Below are 20,938 nucleotides of genomic sequence, written 5' to 3' on the forward strand. Positions count from 1 at the left end.
AGCCAAAGACATTCAAAAAATAATAATTACATCAAATATAGATTTCCTTTTTCAGAAGAAAAATTGTACATTATGCTAAATTCTCTGTGGGTTGTGTGGTCTGTTACTCAGAACTGCAATAACAGAAATCCAAGTAGACTAATATAGAAAAAAGAAGTCACAAATTACAAAACATCCCTTTCTTTAGTTTCAGATATCCAACTTATTACCGCACAATCAGTCAAGATGTACACTGAAAACTGCTGTCAATAATTCAAAAGTCCGATTTTTTTCCTCTGTTTTTCTTTTTACATTTTTTTCATAATCAAAACAATTTAACAGACATATGTCTAACAAAGTGTTTTGATGACCTCTTACTCAAACAAAAAGAGATCATCTTAATTACAATCACCCAATTCTTACAGTTCTTACAGGAAAAACAGACTGAAGAAAACTAACTAAAAAAGACACCTGTGTAGTTTGATAGCACCAAAACGTTCAAGGCTTTAACAGCAGTAAATATACCTGTAACAGTTTTGTCAAATTACACTGGCGTGGATTAAAAGTCCACCTACATGCCCCACTTTGACATATATTTGTGCAACTTTTATAAGTTGCCACTTTACCTAATCCCCCAGTCTTGTATCAAAGCCTCTCTGGGTGTCTTCCAGTCCCTCAGGGTGATTTGTTGTCCAATCATAGCAGTCATTGTCCAGTGTTACTTGGGCCCCAGTAAAATTGGTGAACATTTTTAAACTCTACAACTCTTAAATCTGATTTCAAACTTGACAAAAACAGTCTATTTGTAGAATTTGGTGATTTAATTTTCAAAACTTACTGAAAATGTTAAAACTAGAAGATACGAGCACAAAAAGGTTGTTGTTTTTTTCCTTTGGGTTTTAAATGCAAAACCAGATCTATAAACATCTCCAAGTATGTAACATGATTTTTTTTTTCCGTCCCACTTCTTCTTTTCCCAACCACAATGTGAAAACTCCACAACCATCTAAAATTATATAGTTTGGGATTCATAAAAATACAGCTTGGGTGTGATTTGTAGTTGTTTTGAGCCAGCTTTCTACAGTTGACATCATTTGTTTTTCATCCAGAGAGACACTGTGGTCCAGAAACCTTCCTGAAGTGTTTTGTTGCTGAATCTTTGGCTCCAAAAAGCGCTTTTTTCTTCTTACAATGAAACCTCATTTTAAATCTTTAAGCCAGACTGAGTGGCTCTCAAATCTAAGAATGAATATGTAGAATTTCAGTTACCTTCATCTTTAGTGCAAACTTGGCAAACCTAGCACACCTCTCACTCTGCTTAAATTCAGTGGACCATCAACAAGACACTGAGTAACCTCCTGTGGTCCAAATCAAATATACCACCTAGTTATAGCTCTCAAGACTCTGTGTCTTCAATCCAGTGTATGACATTTACAATAACATGCTTCCTATACACTGCACAACCGTGCTTTTATTTTATCACTGGTAAGGCCGTTGTTTAAAGAGACCACAGCAGCCTATTTTGGTAAACGTATATACTTTAAACCATCAAAAGCAAAAGGACTCATTGCGATATTGTTTGATATATATACATTTTCAGACTTATATATCTCACAACACAGCTAGCGCTACTCTCAGAAACCGTGGATGAAAAATGAGCTTGAATAGTCACGACAATTTTGCATAATAATGATCAAGGAAGTGATTTCAGAGCCCATTGCTCATTCAGTGGGCTGGTTCCAGTTATTGTGCAAATGTACTGTTCAGAAGGCTGAGGAAACCTGCTATCCTCAGCCAGCTGAGGATAGCAGCTGAGACGAAGTGACTCGGATGAGTGATGACAAAAAACATATTGAGCTAAAATAAGGGTAATAGGTGCACTTTAATTAAATTAAAAACTCTTTAAATCACCTTGACTGTCATTTGGTACATTGTCATTATTATTACTCTTCTTAACAAAGTAGCTCAGAGTTGTTGTCATTGGAAGAAAGCATGCTACACAAGCTTGTTCCAACATTCATTTGATGACGAACGTCTTTGAACTGGCCTTTTTTTATCTATATTGTACTCCTCCTAAAGTGTTTTTACAATCCAAACAATTTTGATATCTTCTACAGTTTCAACACTGCAAAACTCTCTAGAGTTAAAGGAACTTTTTGCAGTACCACTCACTTTGTACATACTCACAATCAGAGTGTTGATTAGTGTTGGATTTCAACTACTGAGAAAGCTTGTGAGGAATATCGAAGAGAGGATCCAAAGTCAGGATGCAGTCAGGTGAAACAAGCAAAATGCAAACCTCAGTCACTGAAGTCTCCTGTTGTTATCTTACAATAATGTCCTTTATCATCTTGAATATGTTTTGTCCTTGAAGGCAGCGATGTGCCTGCTGTGGGAGGCAAAAGGCCACCTGTGACATGAGTTTTAAACCTACAGTACATGAATCTCAGTGCATGTTTGAAGATCTGTGCTGTGGTTCACGGCAGTGAGCTCAGATTTCAGGGCAAATTAAGGTCCCTGATGTGTTCTGTAGAATATATTAACTGAACATTAACAGGTGAAGATGATTTGAAGTCAGAGTTGTGGAATATTTTTTTAAAAATCTAGGCACACGTGTGTCATTGCTGTCTCACAAGATGTCAGCAGAGATGTGATTGGTCAAATGTTTTTCAAAACAGCTGTATGGAATTTTACTCTTATGGACAAGAGTACAAGAAAACAACAAAATGCCACAAATAAGATTTGAGAGAGAAAGATTTTTTTTGTATAGCTGTCAGCACTGAGTCTGCTCCTTCGCTCTGCCTGAGAAGGCTTAAGGCAGCCACACCCTCAGACTGTTTCTGTGGATTGATTTTAAGCCTTGTGGTGATCATCCCTATCTGGGTTTGTTAAAAGTAGGCAAAGGGTGGATTTGACTGAAACCCCAAAAACAATACATGATGAGAGCAATTACAAAGTCACCGCACCCTAACACGTACCCTGATATATCGTTAGTTTTGCTTTAAATATGACTATAACTTGAAAATGATCGTGAGGTTGTGCTCCTTGAGACTTTAAACTAGCAATTAAAACTTTACAGAGGAAATAAATCAAGTGAAAATCAGGCTCATTTCTCAGAACCTTTTATACAATCGGACTTCCTTTCAAAATCAGTGAAGTCGCCACCTGCTGGCTTTCAGAAAGAATGCATGTTTAATGCACATGTTTGACTACATCAGTTTTTTTATGCAGTGTAAAACCATTAAAATTGTAAATTAACATGATGCAAAAAGCCTTAACACAAGCAACTGTCAGTCTTATATGCATAAGATGTTTAGAATTTAAACATGCTGAACAACAAATCAAAGCACATTTTCTCTGTTTTTCTTGTATTTGCACTCTTTCTGTGGGCGGGAGGGATAGCAAGTTATTTTTAGTCCTTGACACAACCAAAAATAGCTGACCACCCACTTAAAAATAATATCCAGTGGCTTTTATCCTGTAATAACTTTACAGGGAAGTGTATCTTAGCTTCCAGGAATGTTGTTTTAATTATAGAAATCTAATGAGCATAATTCTACTCTGTGCATAATCTTCACCCATTTTCAAGTTCACACATTCCACATCCACATCTCTTAAAGACTTTCGGTTTTTATTCCTGGTCATTAAGTCTTGTTGCAGCTTTAAAAGGACTCTAAGCCACAGGATTTAAGTTACATTCAAATTACTAAGCTTTACAGCCACTCTGCCGCAGGCATTAACTGTACACATATGTTCACTCTATATGTTAAAGGAAACAGCTGTGCCCAGTTTATTTTGCATGCCCACCCAGATTCTAGACATCATCTTCAACGAGCAATACTTTGTTCTTTTTCCATTCGCCTTCCAGTCTGGTTTTCCTACAGGACTGGGTCACATCGGGTTCCCACTCTGCATGTCGGCCCTCAGAGCTGCCTGCTGAGCTTCTGAGCTTGCCTTTCTTTTGCATTGAAGGCATATTTTGTGTCCTGTAGCTGTTCTATAATCTCCTTGGCTTCCTTCATCTCCACAGCGAGCTGGTTGTACTTCTCCACCAGCTCCTGGTTCTCTCGCCGGAGCTCCACCACCAGCTGGCTCAGCTCCTCGCTCTGCCTTCCGCAGTGCGTTTTCAGCTGCTCCATCTCCGACAGTGTCTCCTCCATACGCTTCACCAGGCTCTCCAGCTTGTCCTTGGACATCTCTGGTGGTTATTTATTCACCTTTACGGGCTTTTCTGCTCTTTTTGTCAAAGCTTCGTGTCCTCTCTCCCGTGCCGCTGAGTGTCTGCGCTTGTTGTCTGCGCAGAGCGATTAACGAAGCCTAATCCTCAATTCCTTGCATGTCTCACATGCAGAAGACGTCCCTCCCTGCACGATAATCTCCTTATTAGCACTATCCTGGGAAACCTCTTACGTGCACAGGTGTGATACACAGCCACAAAGTCTCCTGGCTAAATCAACTCCCATTAGAGGATGACAGTGATTGGCAGATTACCTCAGTTCACTCTGTGGTCTCACATGCCCAGTAAAGGAGCTTAAACAGCCACAGCCACAGAGGGATGTGGAAAGTTATAGCTTTCATGTGAAGTGTTAAGTCTTACTTGCTGGCTTACCATTAGTATTAACCAATATGAATGTGTCCTATGTATGAATCTATATTAATTAAAAGTACCTGCCTGTAGTGTAGGTCCCCCTGACCCCTGTTTCAGATGCTCAGTTGTATTGAGCTCTTAGATAGACGGTAGAGATTAAAGTAACATCATTATGAGTACCAGGACACAGTGTGTCCAAGCAGAACATTACCCAGCATCATACTACCTCCACCTGGTAGCTTTCTTCTCATAGATCCTGCCTCCTTCTCTTTCCCAGGTAAACTTGAACGCACCACAGTGGGTTTCATCCACGTTCCATTGCTCTGTGCTCCACTCTGATTGGTCTATGAGATGCACTCTGTTTCTGTTACTTCTTTTTCTATTGTGCAGACATCATCTGCAGACATCACCAGACACACTGATGAGTCTTCGCTGCCTATGACCCTGTCACCAGTTCACCGGTTGTCCTTTCTTTGACCACGTTTGGTACACACTAATCACTGGATGCTGGAAAAACCTGGTAATATCTGCCATCTTGGTGATGCTCTGACCCAGCTGTCCAGTCATGACAGTCTCACTCTCGTTAATGACTGTTCATCTGCAGAGTTACATCTCACAACTGACAGGTACTATGGATGCCCTTCATAGTGTAAACGTCTATGAGGGGATTTACTGCACTTTTCCAGCAAATACTTGCACATCCATAAAGTCTAATTTTTGTGCATTTTCACTTTTAATATTTGCAGTGTCTATATCTATGTCAGTGCAGCACATGAGACTTGCGTGTCTTTCATTGAAGGGAGAAAGTTAAAATAAGTTTGAATCTTTTTCCCCCTTGGTGAGAAGCCCAAAAGAGCTTCAAGTGCAGGGTATAACTTAATCTGAACAGAGCAGGTTTCTGGAATCAGTGCAAGGAAAGCATAATGGAATTAACTCGTAGGTGTTCACCGGTCGAGCTGCAGGATTTGCATGCCAGGAGGAGGCCTCACTGAGGGCTTGTTAGGTAAGTCACAGTATGAGGCTAAATATTCTGGGTAAACTGCCATACTGTGCCACTGTCCCAGCCAGCGAGGCCAAACAATCCCCATGGTGACAGCAAAAGCGACCAGTGCCCCAGGCTACATGCCAACTGCGTCTGCCAGCCAGCTGGCATCAGGGGATGCTGAGTGCGGGATGCCAGTTTACCAGCACGCCAAGGAATTTCCACAATGTTCCCACCGACCCGCGTAGTTCTGCGACAATCTCATGAGGGATTGCTCACTGAAAATCAAAAAAGGCTAAAGTGTTTTTCAACTATTTGAAGGTTGATGTTGATCCTGACCTTTGTGGGGTGTGGAAATGAAAAAGAGAACAATCTAGTTTATAGCTTTTGTGCTGAAATGACTAAATATCCTGTTTTGTTTCTATCTCGATTCATCTGCTTAACTAAATATTTGATCCAAGTGCCTGAAGAAGTCACTTGGATGAGTGACAAAATGTTTCTCCCACTGAAAACGCTCCAGATGAACAGAATCAAGATACAGAGACATTAATTAACAATTCTGTTAATTTAGGGCAGCTGTGGTGTAAACCATACATTTGGTGGTGGCCCGATGCATTAGCTATGAACTGTAAGTAGCAGAAAGAGCAAAGACTTCCAGGACTATAACTGTGGTCCCACCGTTTGTACAGGTTGAGAATGGATATAGAAGCAGATGTCTGATAAGAAACTGCAGCAATAATAAAAAAAAAAAGGCTTTTTCAATTTTATTGTTCATTTTTTTATTAAAAAAAAAAAAAAAGAACAAAATTTGAATTGGAGGAACCTTGCATAACACACATAAGCATGTGAAGGACAAAAAAAAAAGCCAGTTACCCAGGTCATTCCCAAAAACCAAAAGGGGGGGGGGGGGAAAAAACGGTCTGTTTAAAATGTCGCCTCTTGAATTCTTCTCTTTGCAAGCATGAGCCTCTAGTGGAATAACAGAAGTGCTGGTCACCCTCCAAAGTAATGTGCAGGCTTTTTGTTCTTACACATATCATATCGCTTTTTTAAATTTTTGAATGAAAGTTTTTGGTTTTAATCCGACTAAAGCAGTCTGCTTCATAAGTGGAGATTAAGTTGTTTGCAAATTGAGGTGTCAAATTGAAATAGATGCACTCGTTCACTTATCAGGTTTTGACGCTCAACAACTGCACGTCACTGTTTTCACACGCTCGCAGGTTTTAATAAACTGGCAGGAATCCAGTGAATACAGTCATGTCTCTAAAAGTACTGTTTCTTTTCTGCATATGTTGAGAAAAAAAAAACAAAACCCCAAAACAAAACATAACTGTATCTGCTTGTAAGTAAAATCATTTCAGTATCGATGTAGCATAGTTCCAAAAAGCACCAGGCGAGCATCATGAGGGCAGCTATAGCCTAAAGGTTCAGAGTTTGTGACCATGTGATCACAGGTTACAATCCCAATCGACAGGTTGGAAAAAAAAAATAATAATAAAGACAAGGGAAAAAGAAGGAAAAGGATGTTTCTGGCCTACAACAACAACTACTTAAATGCCCTTGAGCAAGGCACTGAACCACCGGCTGCTCCAGCAGAGCTCCTCAGTGGCAGACAAGTCTCAGGTGTGAGAGTGTCACTGTAGTGCTCTTTCCTCCCTCTACGAGCTGCGAATTCAAATCTGATTCCATTTAAAACTGGGGGCAGAAAACTTGGTGAAATTATGTAATGGGTGCCACAATAACACTTATTATTCAGTCCAAGAGAGAAAAGTCTCTACTATTCACATAAGGAAGAGCCTCACATGATCAAAGCATCCATTTCAGCGTACATCAATGTAAATCACACCTGCTTCAGACTTCTGCGTGTCTAAAGTGATTTTTTTTTAACCATTCTTAGCAGTGAGAAAAGCACACTCTGGTGACTGATATCTTATACACAATCAAACTACACATTTCTATCTATTATCACTATCATCACTGAGTGTCCATTCGTCTGATGAAGGCTTGGTAATCTTCGGTTTAGTTCGGGGCCAGTGGTAGCTCTGCAGTAATGCAAACAGATGTGACAGGAAGGTTGTTCAAAGTCTTTAAAGGAAGATTTCATGAAAACGTCTCCCTTTGCTCAACAGCTACCGCTAAGGTGTCCCTGAGGAAGGCACCTGCTGTAAAGCCACAGCTGTAGAAGACTGCGGTTGGACTGGGCTTCTCCTGGTTTTGAGTGTGTGTGTGTGTGTGTGGGGGGGGGGGGGTGTCTGTGTGTATGCAAAAAAAAGAAAAAAAATGGGCACTGCTGAGAAAGGAGCGGATGAGCTCTTGTAAAGCTTCCCTGGATAAATAAAAGTAAAAGCTTCCCACTGGGTTTGGACTGCGCCTGAAGCTGTTGATCAGCGAACGAACTGAAGATGAGATCCCAAGCCGAGCGAGAAGCGTCGCTTCTTGGTTTAACACAGAAATACAAAGGTTTAAGAACAGCTGTTGTGGAGAATACGCTCCTTCGGTGCCAGAAAAAAAGGCAGAGAAAAAACAACTTGTGTCCCAGCATCATGAGCTCTTAGGAGGGGATGTGGGGGCGGGAGGGGCCCCAGCATCGCTCTTTGTTCCCCGGCTGTGAAGGAGCTGCTCTCATGTTGTTGGCCGGAGAGCTATGTGGGTGAGGGTTATCAGGGCAGCGTCCTGCTAAATGTAGAACTGGTGTAGCGCCAGCTTGTCCATGAAGGGCCGTACCAAGTTATCTGTGGCGAAATAGAAGACGAGGCCGAAAAAAATGGAGATGGGCAGAGCGGGGAGTGCTTTCTTGAAGATGGCGAGGAGGAGCAGAGTCAGACATAAGCCCTGCGGGGGCAGAGACAGACAAAATAAAACACTTTGGAAATAGCACACTGAGTAATTGTATACCAAACAAAATCAGCGCTGAAGGAGGCAAAAAATTGCTTATTATGTAATCAAGAGGTTTACATAAAGGGGGGTGGGTACTGTGCACCGAGAGAGGGTTGAAACTGCGGTGAGTCGAGTTTGATACCAAAATAAACAGCTGATCACTCACAATGAGGATGGCTACGAAGCAGGCGAGGGTGGTGTTCCAGTCGCCGCTGGCCGTGGCTGAGGCTTTTCCCACCAGCATGCTGTAGAAGATGAAGTCTCCGAGTCCCAGCTTGACACCCCCTGAGGAGGCAGAGGGACGCCACATTCAGGGTGGAGTCAATTCAAACAAGTTTTGCTTCAGCCACACACCCTATAACCCTTATAGAAACCTTTCCTTGTGTGTAATTACTGTACAAACAAGATCGCTCACCCCATATTTACTGAAGCTTTAAGTTAAAACGAGCACTGGCCTCAATATAGCACAGAGATGAACACTAGCAATTTCCTTGAATAATCGCTTCCTAATTTTCTCAGTCCCAAAATAGTTCCATTCACACATGCCTCCAATTTCACAGAAAAGGGAATACTTAAAAACATTCCTAAAATGTTTAATGTCTGAGTAGAAGAGGGAAGTGAAAGCTGATGATTACACGCTGAGAAGAAGAAAGCAGACAATGTGAGAATTCACAGGTTTGAATTACCAAACCCGGCTTTTAAATTTTTTACACTTTTAAAATCTAAAAATGACCCTGACGGGTTTTGTTTTTACTTAATAGCTAATCTGGATGATTTAAAGTATGATGCTCAACTCTATGGAGCACGACAAAATATTTTATGTTTCAGCAGGCAGCTGTTTTCAGAAAACGCAGGTAGGATCTTTGCCCATTTTAAGTAATACTTGTAGAATAGAGTGGAATAATTCACCGCTGCAAAGCCACATAGTTGCAGGGAATACTGGGCTTAAATCTGCAATCCTGCATGGACGCCAACGTTAGTAAATATACTTGTTCCATTACTTAACATTCTGTTTATGCTTCCATCTGCCCTGTGTACTTAGTACTACATAAGATCCAGCAGTAACCACACATTAGTCAGCCATAATGTTCAATATTGTTTCACCACTTACTCTCCTCATCGTCCTCTTCAACAGGAGGACGCGCTGAGGGCATCTGCTGGATTTCCCGTCTGGTCTCCTCGGTGGACTGGAGCGGCCCCAGTCGATGCTCCTGTTGGCTGACCCAGGACTGGTTGAAACCTCCATCATCCTGTGACGGACTCGATGGGACCGGAGATGCCACTGGTGCTGAAAAAAGATACCAGTCAGGTTTGAAAAGTAACCGTCGAGTAGGGCTGTGCGATATGACCAAAATCTCATATCCCGATATAAAACATCTATCGTCCAATAACAATATAAATCACAAAATTTTAACATTGTCTGTAAATTCTGTGAATCTCGGGCAGCTCAACTTGTGTGAAGTGTTTCCAGCTGGGCGTCGTGTACCTGAAGTCGAGTGTTTTAACAGATGCATGAAACTATACATTTTTAGACATAAGTTGTAACGGCCGCCGTTTTCTTTGTATTTATTACACAGCGTGCTGCGGGGAAAAGCCTGTTCTAACGTTTGAGTCAAAGGTTTATTTTTAGCACCTGACGGCTCTTTTTTGCTTCTCATCCGTAAATACTCTGCATACTCTTTCACGTGATTCAGTTTATTTTGAAAAGTCTCAACAGGATCTTGAGCTTTATTGTGAAAGGTTTATGTGGAAAATAAACAAGCGGACACCCGATGGTTTGACCGCCGTTGTTGCTAACGACAACCCATAAAAACAGGCGCTTGTCCGTCCGTAGTGTGGTTATATTAAATATAAGAGAAAGAGAGAACTTTAAGAAATGAATATAGCCACTACAGTGACCATCAAAACGATGAAAAAATATTGCCGTAAACGTTTATTTTGCGACACCACGAAACAAACGATAGCGTAAAATGAAATGATAGATGTTTTTATATCATCATCCGATATATATCGTTTTATCGTACAGCCCTACCGTCGAGCACCAAAGTCAAGCGCAGTCCATCTCTTTGAGTTGTTAGTTACCTTCTTGAGGCTCTTGTTGAGGCGAAGCTGCTTCTGTCGAGTTCCTATTTGGCCTGTCTGTGTCTGCCATGTTGACGAGCCACACCATCGTAGCTGGAGAAGAAGGTTTGGGAGATCGGTTTGTGTTAAGAGCCTTTAAAAGGTAAATATAAGTTAGCAACAGCTGAAGCTAGAGTGCTACAAACACATCTTAAAATGAGCTGAAAAAAACAAAACAAAACAAAAAAACAAGCACTATATGAAGTTGAAGTGTCCATTAAAGGAAACACCATCTGTTTAAGGGAAGGCAGACATTCTAAAACAAAGCTTAAATTTAAGATTATTTGAACTATTGAAAGCAGAAGAAGTTTCATTAGAAATAACTGCTGAAGGTAGCTGAAGTTTCTGATGATATTTAAAAACATTTGAGTGTTTGAATGGAGGTGAATGGTTAAGGTCTCACTGTTTAAAGCAGGATGTGTGATACTGACTTTTATCGGTTTTCAGCGTCATTTTGTTATCGTTTTTATCGTTAACTCGGTTTTCCTGGGTCTTTTCACGTGTGTTATGAATAAATCTTCTTTGTTTCGGTACCGGTACTAGTTTTATTTTGTTGTATTTATCCGCGACACCTTAAAGGCCGGTCCGTGAAAATATTGTCGGGCATAAACTGCTCCGTGGCGCAAAAAAGGTTGGAGACCGCTGGTAGTTTTGCCTCCGTAAAACCACCACAGAGAATTTTAAACCAAAAAACAATCGAGATGTGACTGAAGTGCAGACTTTCAGATTTATTTCAAGGACTTTAACGCAAGTTGTATTAACCATGTAAGTTGCAGCCAATTTTATAGAGTCCTACATTTTCTGAGGCTCAAATTAAACTGACATAATGTAAAATATAATGATTGTTTTTACTAACTGGAGGAAAATCATTTGCAGTTAATGGCGCCGTGATATTTAGAATCAACGGACATTATTAAATGCTGGCCTTTGCTATAGCTACCTTCAATGCTGCATGTGTGTGGGTCTTTCTGCTCTCCGTTTAATCTGCAGTAAATGAAAAGTAAGCTCTGCTGGTTCTTAGATCTCGCTGAATCAGAGCAGATACTACAGCCCTGTACACTTCACATTTATCCTACTACTTCTATCAGCAGTCGCATCATCATTAAACACTAGTGACCCGATTGTCAGCCAGACATGGCCAATGGCATAAAACCACCTCCACCATGTCTGACGGATGATGCGGTTTTCTTTGGCTGATGATCAATTTGTGTCCTTCTCCATACTTTTCTCTTTCAATCATTTTGTTACAAGTTAGTCTTCGTTTTGTTTATCCAAAGATTTTTTTCCAGAACTGGGACTCTGGGAGAGTCTAATCTGGTCGTTTTGTTCTTGAGCGTAAACAGTGTTTTGTACATTGTTGTAAACCCTCTGTATTTCCGGTTATGAAGGCGTCCCCTGATTGTAGACCTTAACAAATGTGCCGAGCTCCTGATGAATGTTCTTCAGGCAGACGTTGCAAAGTTGTTTTCTTAGTGATGAAATTAATTATATTACCGTGCTATTTAAGCTATAAATTACAAATTTACCTCTTTAAATCAATTTTAGGCATTATGTCTGCTTAATTTGTCATGAAATAACAAGAGATGAATTCTCTCCTGTCATTTAAAAGTCCAATTAATTTTGAGCCACTGAAGAAAGGGGACTGTGTATAAAAATACCTGTAATTCCTAAGTTCTTGATGTAATATGCTTTTAAAACCCCTTAAATATCAGCAAAAATCTGCACTTTAAAAACATTACGATTGTTTGAAATTAAATCCACTGTGGTGGTGGTGGTGGTGGTGGTGTACAGGTCCAAAGCTACAAAAACTGTGTTTGTTCAGCAAGTTATGGATTTAACCCTTGTATGGTGTTCGGGTCTGTGAGACCCGTTTTCAGTTTTTCCCAAAAGAAAAATTAAACAATTAATTATTTTTCCAACCTGAAATTCATTGGCTTTGGCTTATTTTCTGTGAAGAACATAAATCCGAACTAATTTTCAATGACCTCATACCGTACCTCCCCCCACGCATTTACATTACATACAAGGTGTTCGGGTCCACTGGACCCAGGTCTAATAAAAGTGTTGAAAGTGTCGGTCCTGTGTTCCCACACTCTGTCCTCCTCCTTTCTGGTGCTGCTGATAGTGTTTTCTTCCCCTCCTGCTCCGCACAAAGTTGCAACATTGTTGAAAATTCAACTACCAACACCGTCCGCTCTTACATTCCCGCACATTTTACCCTCTTTCTTGATCCAAATTTTATTTTCTCATACCCTGTCCCACCTGCAAATTAGGGGCATAATACTATAAATAAGACTTTGCCAGTGTGGTTCTTTATCACAACTGATCAAGATGGCAAAAGATTATCTGCTGCGAGGGCCATCCAATTGATTTTGGAAGAGAGAGGAGCTTCTGATGATGATGTTGACAAAGAGGTTTCAGAATATTTCACATTTCTGAAAATTCAGAGTCTGACAGTGACTTTGAAGAAGAGGATGAGGTTGAGCACCATTTAGTAACAAAACGAAGACGAGTACCCCATCTGCAGCCAGCTCCAGGACCAGAACAAGCCCACCAGTCAGCAAGTGAAGAAATATGGATGTCAATAACTGGTGAAATTGAATGGTCTTCTTGCCCAAGAAATGAGCCACCCTGCAGAGCTGTTACTGTGATAAGCCAGGGCCAACACGGCTGACAGTTACTCATGTGCAGGACATCAAGTCTTCATTTGAGCTTTTCATCCCAGATTCCATCCAGAAAATTATTCTGGATTGCAGTAATCTAGAAGGAAGGTGTGTTTTTGGAGAGAGGTGGAAGGAGATGGACCAAATTCATCTAAGAACCCCAAAGGCCTACTTTGGGGTTTTTATCCTTGCAGGAGTTTTCAGGTCCAAAGGGGAATCCACAGAATCCCTGTGGGATGCAGAAACCGGCAAGAACCTTTCCGTGCATCAATGTCTCTGGAAAACTTCCACAAAATTTCCAGGATTATCCGTTTTGATAACCGAGACGACAGACCAGCTCGACGGCAGAGAGACAAGCTAGCTGCCATCAGGACAGTGTGGGATAAGTGTGTGCACCACCTCCCCTGTTTTACAACCCTGGGCCTAATGTCACCATTGATGAGCAGCTGATCCCATTTAGTTGTGAAACATATTGCTTCACATGTAAATGTGTTGTGTCTTTCCACTCACTCCACTTGATTATAACTGATTTATTTTTATAACATTTTATAAAAAAAGAAAAGAAACGAGAAGCACATTAATTCATAAATGTGATATAACAAAGGTAAAGGGAAAAAATTAAACATGTTTGCTGTTCATATGGTTTGTAATTGGGATGAAGTAAACATCTGTTGAGTAATTTAACATAAAATTGTTTGATAGTGTTAAACTCTAGCGGGTCCACCAGACCCATGAACACTGGCTGAGTAAGAAAAATATGAACACCACACAAGGGTTAACTGTAACACAACGGAAACACTGGAAACATTACATTTAGAGTAGAATTGGTATTTCTTAATCTACATATGAAATCATTTAAAATGCTAAAAATGAAATTAAATCACTTACAGAAGAGGAAAGAGTTTAAGTATGAGAAGAAAAATAACATTTTAAGTAAAGGTACTGAGGATTTCATTTGCCCATCTTTGTTTTAATGCAATAAAATGTTACTAAATGTAGTGGTGTAGGCCTGCGGACATTGTCCATCTTACAAGAATAGATGAGAGCTGGAAAGATGGGCTCATTTCTCTCTTGAGCAGTCTCCACCAGGATCCTCAGAGGCCCTTTGGGACAGAGCACTGCCAACAGATCTGCAAGAGAAAAGACGACAGAGGCCAGAAAAAGGATGTTAGCTACTGAACAGAGGGTTCTTTAAGAAGCCAAATGACCTGATGTGATATCTTCTATGAACAAGGGGCAGGAGCTTAAGTTAACATGCACAGTTTCTGGCAGTCCCAAATCTCTAAAGGGTTTATTTCCTAGTTTATTGAAACATGGCAAAATTTATGATACATCCAAGTATTACACAACACTGTGATCTGTGGCTAAACTTTGGCTCCCAGTTAAATAGTATTCTTGGAAAAGAAAACTGCCACACTAACAGGAAATCTAATTTGATGACGCTTGATATACCCTGGACTTTGTCCCAGTGCGCTGTCTTTGAGGAAATGCACAAATCAAGACAAAAATATTAAGCAAGCTTTCGGGCAAACACACTTCCTATGGCATAAACGCAAAGTGATTTAAGCCTGGAACACTAACTCAAAAATTCCTCTGTGACTGACACCTAATCTATCTACCGTATGTGTTTCTTGTTGCCACCACTGATTTGACAGTTTGAGCATCTGTGTGTGCTCTCTGGATATCAGGTTTGGCTTTTAGCCCTTCTGCCCCCACATTTCCATTCCTCACAGACTTTTCACCCCATTTTCAAGTACTTTTGTAAACGTTTTAGCTCTTGAGAAACATTCTTCCCTCTAGCAACGAGTTATTTCAACACTTGCATACATACCACTGCAGAGAGAAAACATTTTCCTATAAGTAAGAATACATTTGCACAGTGGTGTTTAGTTAAAGGTGTAACGGATTGGTCAAGATTAGGTTTTATTTCAGAGTTTATTCATTTATCAAAAATATAGAAAAGGCTCAATTGCTTAAAAAGTTTTTGTTTAAAAATCAAAAGTTTATATATCTTAAAACTGACATTTTAAAGTTTAGCTTTTTTTCCCCCCTCCATGCTTTTATCCAGCGCAACCGCTAAAAGAAACCAGATGACTGGACATTAGCACACAAAAACATCTTCAAAGGTTTGATGAAGACTTTAAAGAACATAGAGGTCAAAAAGCAGCGTGCGAGACTTACCGTAGACAGATATGACAGCTAATATGAGCCAGGCAGTCCACTCTGGCAGGTACTTGATGAAAACCAGGGCCATCAGGGCACTGATCATGATGAGGTAGGCCTGCTGGAGCCGCAGAGGTCCCTTCCAATGAATACACATCATCCCCACCACTCCGAAATTCCAGATTATTATCGCTAGGGTTACGTAGTCCATGGCCAGATTGTAGGTCTTAAAAACCTCTCTGTTTGGACAGAGTGAAAGCATAATGAATTAAACTGCTTGACACTTTGAAATGTTTGTAACAACTGCATTAAAAGTTAAGTTGTGCGGCTTACTTGAGGTAGATGTAGGAGAAGAAGAAGAGCAGGAGGAGAGAGGAAAGGAAGAGCCAGCCTTGGATCACCTGTGAGAACAAAAATCCGCATTATTTACAGAATATTTCACCGAATCTGTGCTTGTAAGACTCTGTATCTAGAATTTGATTTAAACTACAATATTTGACCCAAAAGGAGTCGCCTTTAGGTCTTTAATGAAAATTTGAGTCTCTTTAATCTCTCCTCCTGAAACATTTTTACTTCAGGGTATGACCAAAATATGTGATTATGGTCACTAATATGTGGCTCACATTTTCTCCAACACTCATTCAACTCAATTTCTGCTACCATTTCTTCCACCCTAAAAATCTCATGTAATGGGAGTTGGTTCTCTGATGTACTCCAGTCCATGTTCTTACCACTTATCCTGTAGTATAGCTGCATTTGCTTTGCCAGCAGAAGGTTTGTGGGTGGGGCTTCTGTGGTCACAGAGCAGTGTTCATGAGATGACCGTATGAGAGATGTTGTATTATTGCCATCACATACAGCCCAAGAATAGCAAAAATTGATCTGTGTTTGCAGCAGTCTGAAGCCTGTGCTTTTAGCTCAGACGGTTTACTTTTATATATGTTGCAAAGCCATGTTTAATACAAGGTAGACCACAGGAAACACAATGGACAAGCAGAAAACAGCATCAATGAGAGCTGTATTTGTATTTGTGATCACTCCATGATTAAATTGCTATATATTTCATCACACTTAATCCCTGTATTTTTTATTTTAGTCTCCAACTCAATGTGTAAATGTATCCATCATGCTGTGCATTCTAGCAATGGAAAGGGAAAACAATGGTGTCTGTTTCTTATAACTACTCTCTGCTAATTCAACAAAAATTATGAATGCAAAAGTCAAGTATTGATTAAAAACTAAACCTTTCAATAATAATGAAGGAGCTTTGATAAAGGAAGCAGTGATTTGGAGCCACACCTTACCAACTTTATTTTGTTTCTAACACAGTCACAGTTCCTGAAATCATATTTCTACAACTTGACTGGGGATCTACACCAACTGACAGACAACTTAAAACATGTTTTGTGTTTGGCGCTTTTCCACAGGAGATTTCTGTATTTGTTTTTTTATTGGTTTTTTTTGTTGTTGTTTTTTTATCTAAGCCGTACAGCTAAATAACAAATTATCACGAACACTATGTTCCTAGTGAAGCTATGTCTTTCCAACTTTAACAAGTTTAAACACATCCTGTAAAAAAGCCTTGAAACATTAAGTGTTTTTACACTCTAGGGTGCAGCTAATAAGACTATATACGTGGTGCAGCAAGATGTTAGAGGTGTTAATCTGTACCTTGTAGCAGCGGTACTTGTATAACATCACCAGCACCAAAGTCATAACGATGATTACAGTGATCATGATGGTGGCATTCAGAATGGAGTTGAGGGCTCTCTGTCCTACTGTGTCTGTGTCTTCAGGGAATGGTGTGTAGATCCTGAAGTGACAGATTAAACACACACACACACACACACACACACACACACACACACACACACACACACACACACACACACACACACACACACAGTACAGTTACAGTTTTGGAGCAGATGATTCAGGGGCATTAAAGTCTTCAGAAAAACTAAAGATATGTAAGATTATCTTTCTGTGGTTTGAGCCAAATTCAGGCTCTCTATAAAGATCTTAAGCATTAACAAAGCTACACGTATTACTGTCTACATGCCCAAAGCATGGACACAAGCACATTACATTATCTATACCTAGTGGCAGTTCTCCTGACCTGCACTGCATGTCATTCAAACAGAGGCTCTAATGTGAGCCTTGGATCATCTCATTTCCCTATTACAATCAGTGTGAAATGGGTCACAGCACTTACAATCTCTGCCCGTCATTCTGGGTGTAGAAGCTGACAGATTTTATGGTTGCCACGACGACCACCATGCAAAGCGTCACTGGGACAAAAAGCATGATGACATGCTTGGCCCCGTATTTCAAAGTCAGCTCCTCCTCATCCTCCTCCTCTCTTTCCACCACTCTTGGAGCGGGAGCAGCGGGGGGCTGCCCATTCTGCTCCGGGCTGGTGCCATTGCCACCTCCTCCACCGCCACTATCACCTCCTCCTCCAGTTCCAGCTCCAGCACCAGCTGCTGAACCACCTCTGGACCGCGCTCTGGGCACACCAGTTTCTTGTGGTTTCTGGGTGGAATCTGGGGATCTGTTAGCCTCCTGTTGGTTCTGCTGATGCAGGAAAAGAGCCATATTTGAAATGTGTGAAAAACAAACAAACAAACAACCACACACACACACAGTTATGCCTCCCGTTACTAAATAAAATTCCCTCAGACAGTTTTATCAGCCCCTACCTACTATGATAGAGTTAAAAAATGTATCTTACACATACATAATGAAATCTCTGAACTAAGATTTTGCCACACAAATGTCTAGTGGTGTACACATTTGCCTAACAAATGAAAGATCCCCAGATCAATCACAGGAGGAGACACAAATCCCTTTAGGGTTGTGCCAGGAACGCTGTGGTGACCACCTTATGATTACAGAAGCAGCCAAAAGTAGTTTCTTCTTTATATTGGCAAATTAAATGTTTTCATTTAGCCACTTTATTTGCGTAAATTGAAAACAAATGCACACCAAAATGTGAAAGATTAAAACTAAATGTTATCAGATGATCCATATGTGCACTTGACTGGCTCACCGCCTCTCTTGCTCCAAGGATAACAGCAGCGTGCTTGTTCCCACTCACCCTGAGGATCTGTCCCGTCAGGACAAAATAAGGACGCAACTCAAGGAGACTGTGTGAACTAAAACTGTCAGGCTGCCAGACGAGTCGAGACATGCGGCAGCCTAGACATGAAGCAATTGTACCAGGTACACAGAAATGAAGACAGGAGGCGTCTCCAGAGATCCGAGTAGTGAAAGCTGCCAGAGCTTTTAAACAGGCTGCTGTGCAAAAATGACCTCGCTGTGTGGTATGCTGCTTTGTGTCTCAGTCCTGGGAATTAGGCCAATATTGGTCTCAAGGACAAAAGAGATACAGACTGCTTTTCTGAATAAATTAACCAGGTATGTAGTGATACTGTAACAGCACGCCCTTCCTAGCCAGACTTGTCACTCTGACAAATCTGGCTGGAAAACAGAAACAAAGTGTTCCCTTAGCTGAAATATAGATGCAGTGTATGAGTTCAACTGTTGTAAAGCACAAGGCTAAGCACTGTTAAGTGCACTATGACAGTAAAAAGGGACTTTGAGTTATTCACTCCACGAAGGAGGAAATGCCTTTGTTTACAGTAACAGCAAACTTCAGAGCACAAAGCCAACTTGTTCCTAAAGCTTCTATGTATGATTTAAAGGTTAATGGTTGTGCTGTCAGCTGAAACACACTGCTCCTTATCAGAATATAATCACCCTGTCCTGGACAATTTACTGTAACAGAGACCAAATTAAATGATTCAATTAAAACTACTCAACAGCACATGACGTTACAAAATGACTACGAAACTTTACTTCCCTCTTACTGAGACTCTTGTGTGGCAATCATTAATCACTACATTAAAATAGACGGATATAGCATTAGAGGCACTGTGAAACTTTATTTCATACTGACCATATTGTTTTCGATATCCTCTGCATTGTTCGCCATTGTTGGCTCGGTGGACTCTTGTCCTTACATGCAAACTGGAACTTTTCAACCCTGATGAAAGAGAAGTGGGTCAATAGAACATATAACCACCAACACAGGAATAAATCAAGCGTGTAAAGACAGAGAGAGTCATGTTTTGTGCAGATTATAAACTAGATTAGGCAAATTTGTTATGTGAAATGAAAGGGACAGTGACAAAAGTAAATTAATCAGAAAACATGTTAAATATCAGTGAATATCAGAGTTCCATTGCGTGTGCATGTTGTTACAAAACACAAGACCAATATGGGTGTCGGTTAGCTCACAGCATGAACATGCAACCATATGCCGCAGCGGCCCAGGTTTGATTCAGATCCACAGCCCTTTGCTGCTCATCTTAACTACTTTCCTGTCTACCGGCCACTGTAAAAATGTTAAAAGCCAACCTAAAAATGCATGTTAAAAAACCTAAGACCCATATAAAATACTAAAGTAGCACTAATTAAGTGGTAGGAATTTACTTAGTGGTGGAATTCAGTGTTTCGCAGAGTTGGAAATCATTTTAAAAGACAATTTCACACTTTTTTTAAAAATACATTCTTCTCATATTTTAAACAGTTCCAGTTATTTCTCAAAAATATTACCTGTGAAATCGTTTCGAAGACTTATCAGTCATTCCATTTTAATTAAAACATTTTAAATACTAGGATAAACTTAAATATCAGGCTTAAATAACAACCTTGATTGTGCTGAATTATGTCGATGTGTCTATCTTTCCACAGAGGCCTTTCTTATTGTAAAATAAGGAGGAAATAGATTTTGATAAGACTTCAGTTTTAAGAGATAACAACACGATATGTCAAGGTAACATTTGAGCCACAAATTAGCCTTGGTCGAACTTCAATCAATCAATATATACAAAATGCGTGTGTATGTACACACACATTTTGGGGGGAGGAGATCAGACAAGGGCAGTGTTCACTTCACAGCCATTGTATACAAGAAGAATGATTACGCTGATTAGTAACTCTTCTTGTGTATACAGAGACTCGTGAGAATTGTATTTGAACCTGTACTTGAAGACTTGAAGATATCTTTGAAGGCCATAAAAATAAAAATAAAACATCTATGGGAATGTAACGTTCACGCTGCTGATTACACGCCGGGAAATCCAAAATCTGTATTATTTGATCCCTTCTTCTTGCTGACTTTACATGCCTATCAGAGAGAAACCAGTAAGCTGTAACGTTGATTATCTAGCTGTAATAACTACTCACAGAGGTCATTTTTAATTGGAGATTCGCTAAAATGGCTAGTTAACGATAGCCAATAATGTAATAACGATAGAGCAGGCTGCGACCGATGCGGGTGGTTAGCGCTGGGTAAGTTACGTAACCCAAATTTCAAATGGTTCCTGAAAAGGTCCCTTAAAAGAAAGACACTTACCTGCTATGAACGCAAGATAATTTTCTTAATTTGGGGGTTCTCGAGTCGGGTTTAAACCCGGGTGCTTTCTCCTCTTTGTTGTTCCTGTGTTCTCGCAATACATCCGGCCGCTGCTGCAAACTACTTCCTGTAGAGTCAGCGAA

At 40.3% G+C, this 20,938-nt stretch overlaps 1 protein-coding gene across 2 annotated transcripts; it reads right to left on the reverse strand.

The window, feature by feature from the left end:
- Nucleotides 1-6,841: 6,841 nt before the first annotated feature.
- psen1 (presenilin 1) lies at nucleotides 6,842-20,926 on the reverse strand. 2 transcript variants are annotated; one of them, XM_080869953.1, is made up of 11 exons: nucleotides 20,796-20,926; nucleotides 19,335-19,421; nucleotides 17,589-17,947; nucleotides 17,045-17,186; nucleotides 15,707-15,774; nucleotides 15,392-15,612; nucleotides 14,242-14,340; nucleotides 10,509-10,601; nucleotides 9,538-9,714; nucleotides 8,593-8,711; nucleotides 6,842-8,381 (listed from the first exon to the last, which is right to left on the reverse strand). In XM_080869953.1, exons 2-11 carry the CDS (start codon nucleotides 19,368-19,370, stop codon nucleotides 8,226-8,228), a joined length of 1,470 nt encoding a protein of 489 aa, XP_080726079.1. In that variant the 5' UTR covers nucleotides 19,371-19,421; nucleotides 20,796-20,926; the 3' UTR covers nucleotides 6,842-8,225. The 2 variants fall into 2 exon arrangements, with proteins under 2 accessions (XP_080726079.1, XP_080726078.1); XM_080869952.1 differs by having other exon boundaries at nucleotides 17,589-17,950.
- Between the last annotated feature and the right edge of the window lie 12 nt (nucleotides 20,927-20,938).

This window comes from Rhamphochromis sp. 'chilingali', assembly GCF_963969265.1.
Source record: "Rhamphochromis sp. 'chilingali' genome assembly, chromosome: 21".
In the NCBI taxonomy this organism is placed as follows: Eukaryota; Metazoa; Chordata; class Actinopteri; order Cichliformes; family Cichlidae; genus Rhamphochromis; species Rhamphochromis sp. 'chilingali'.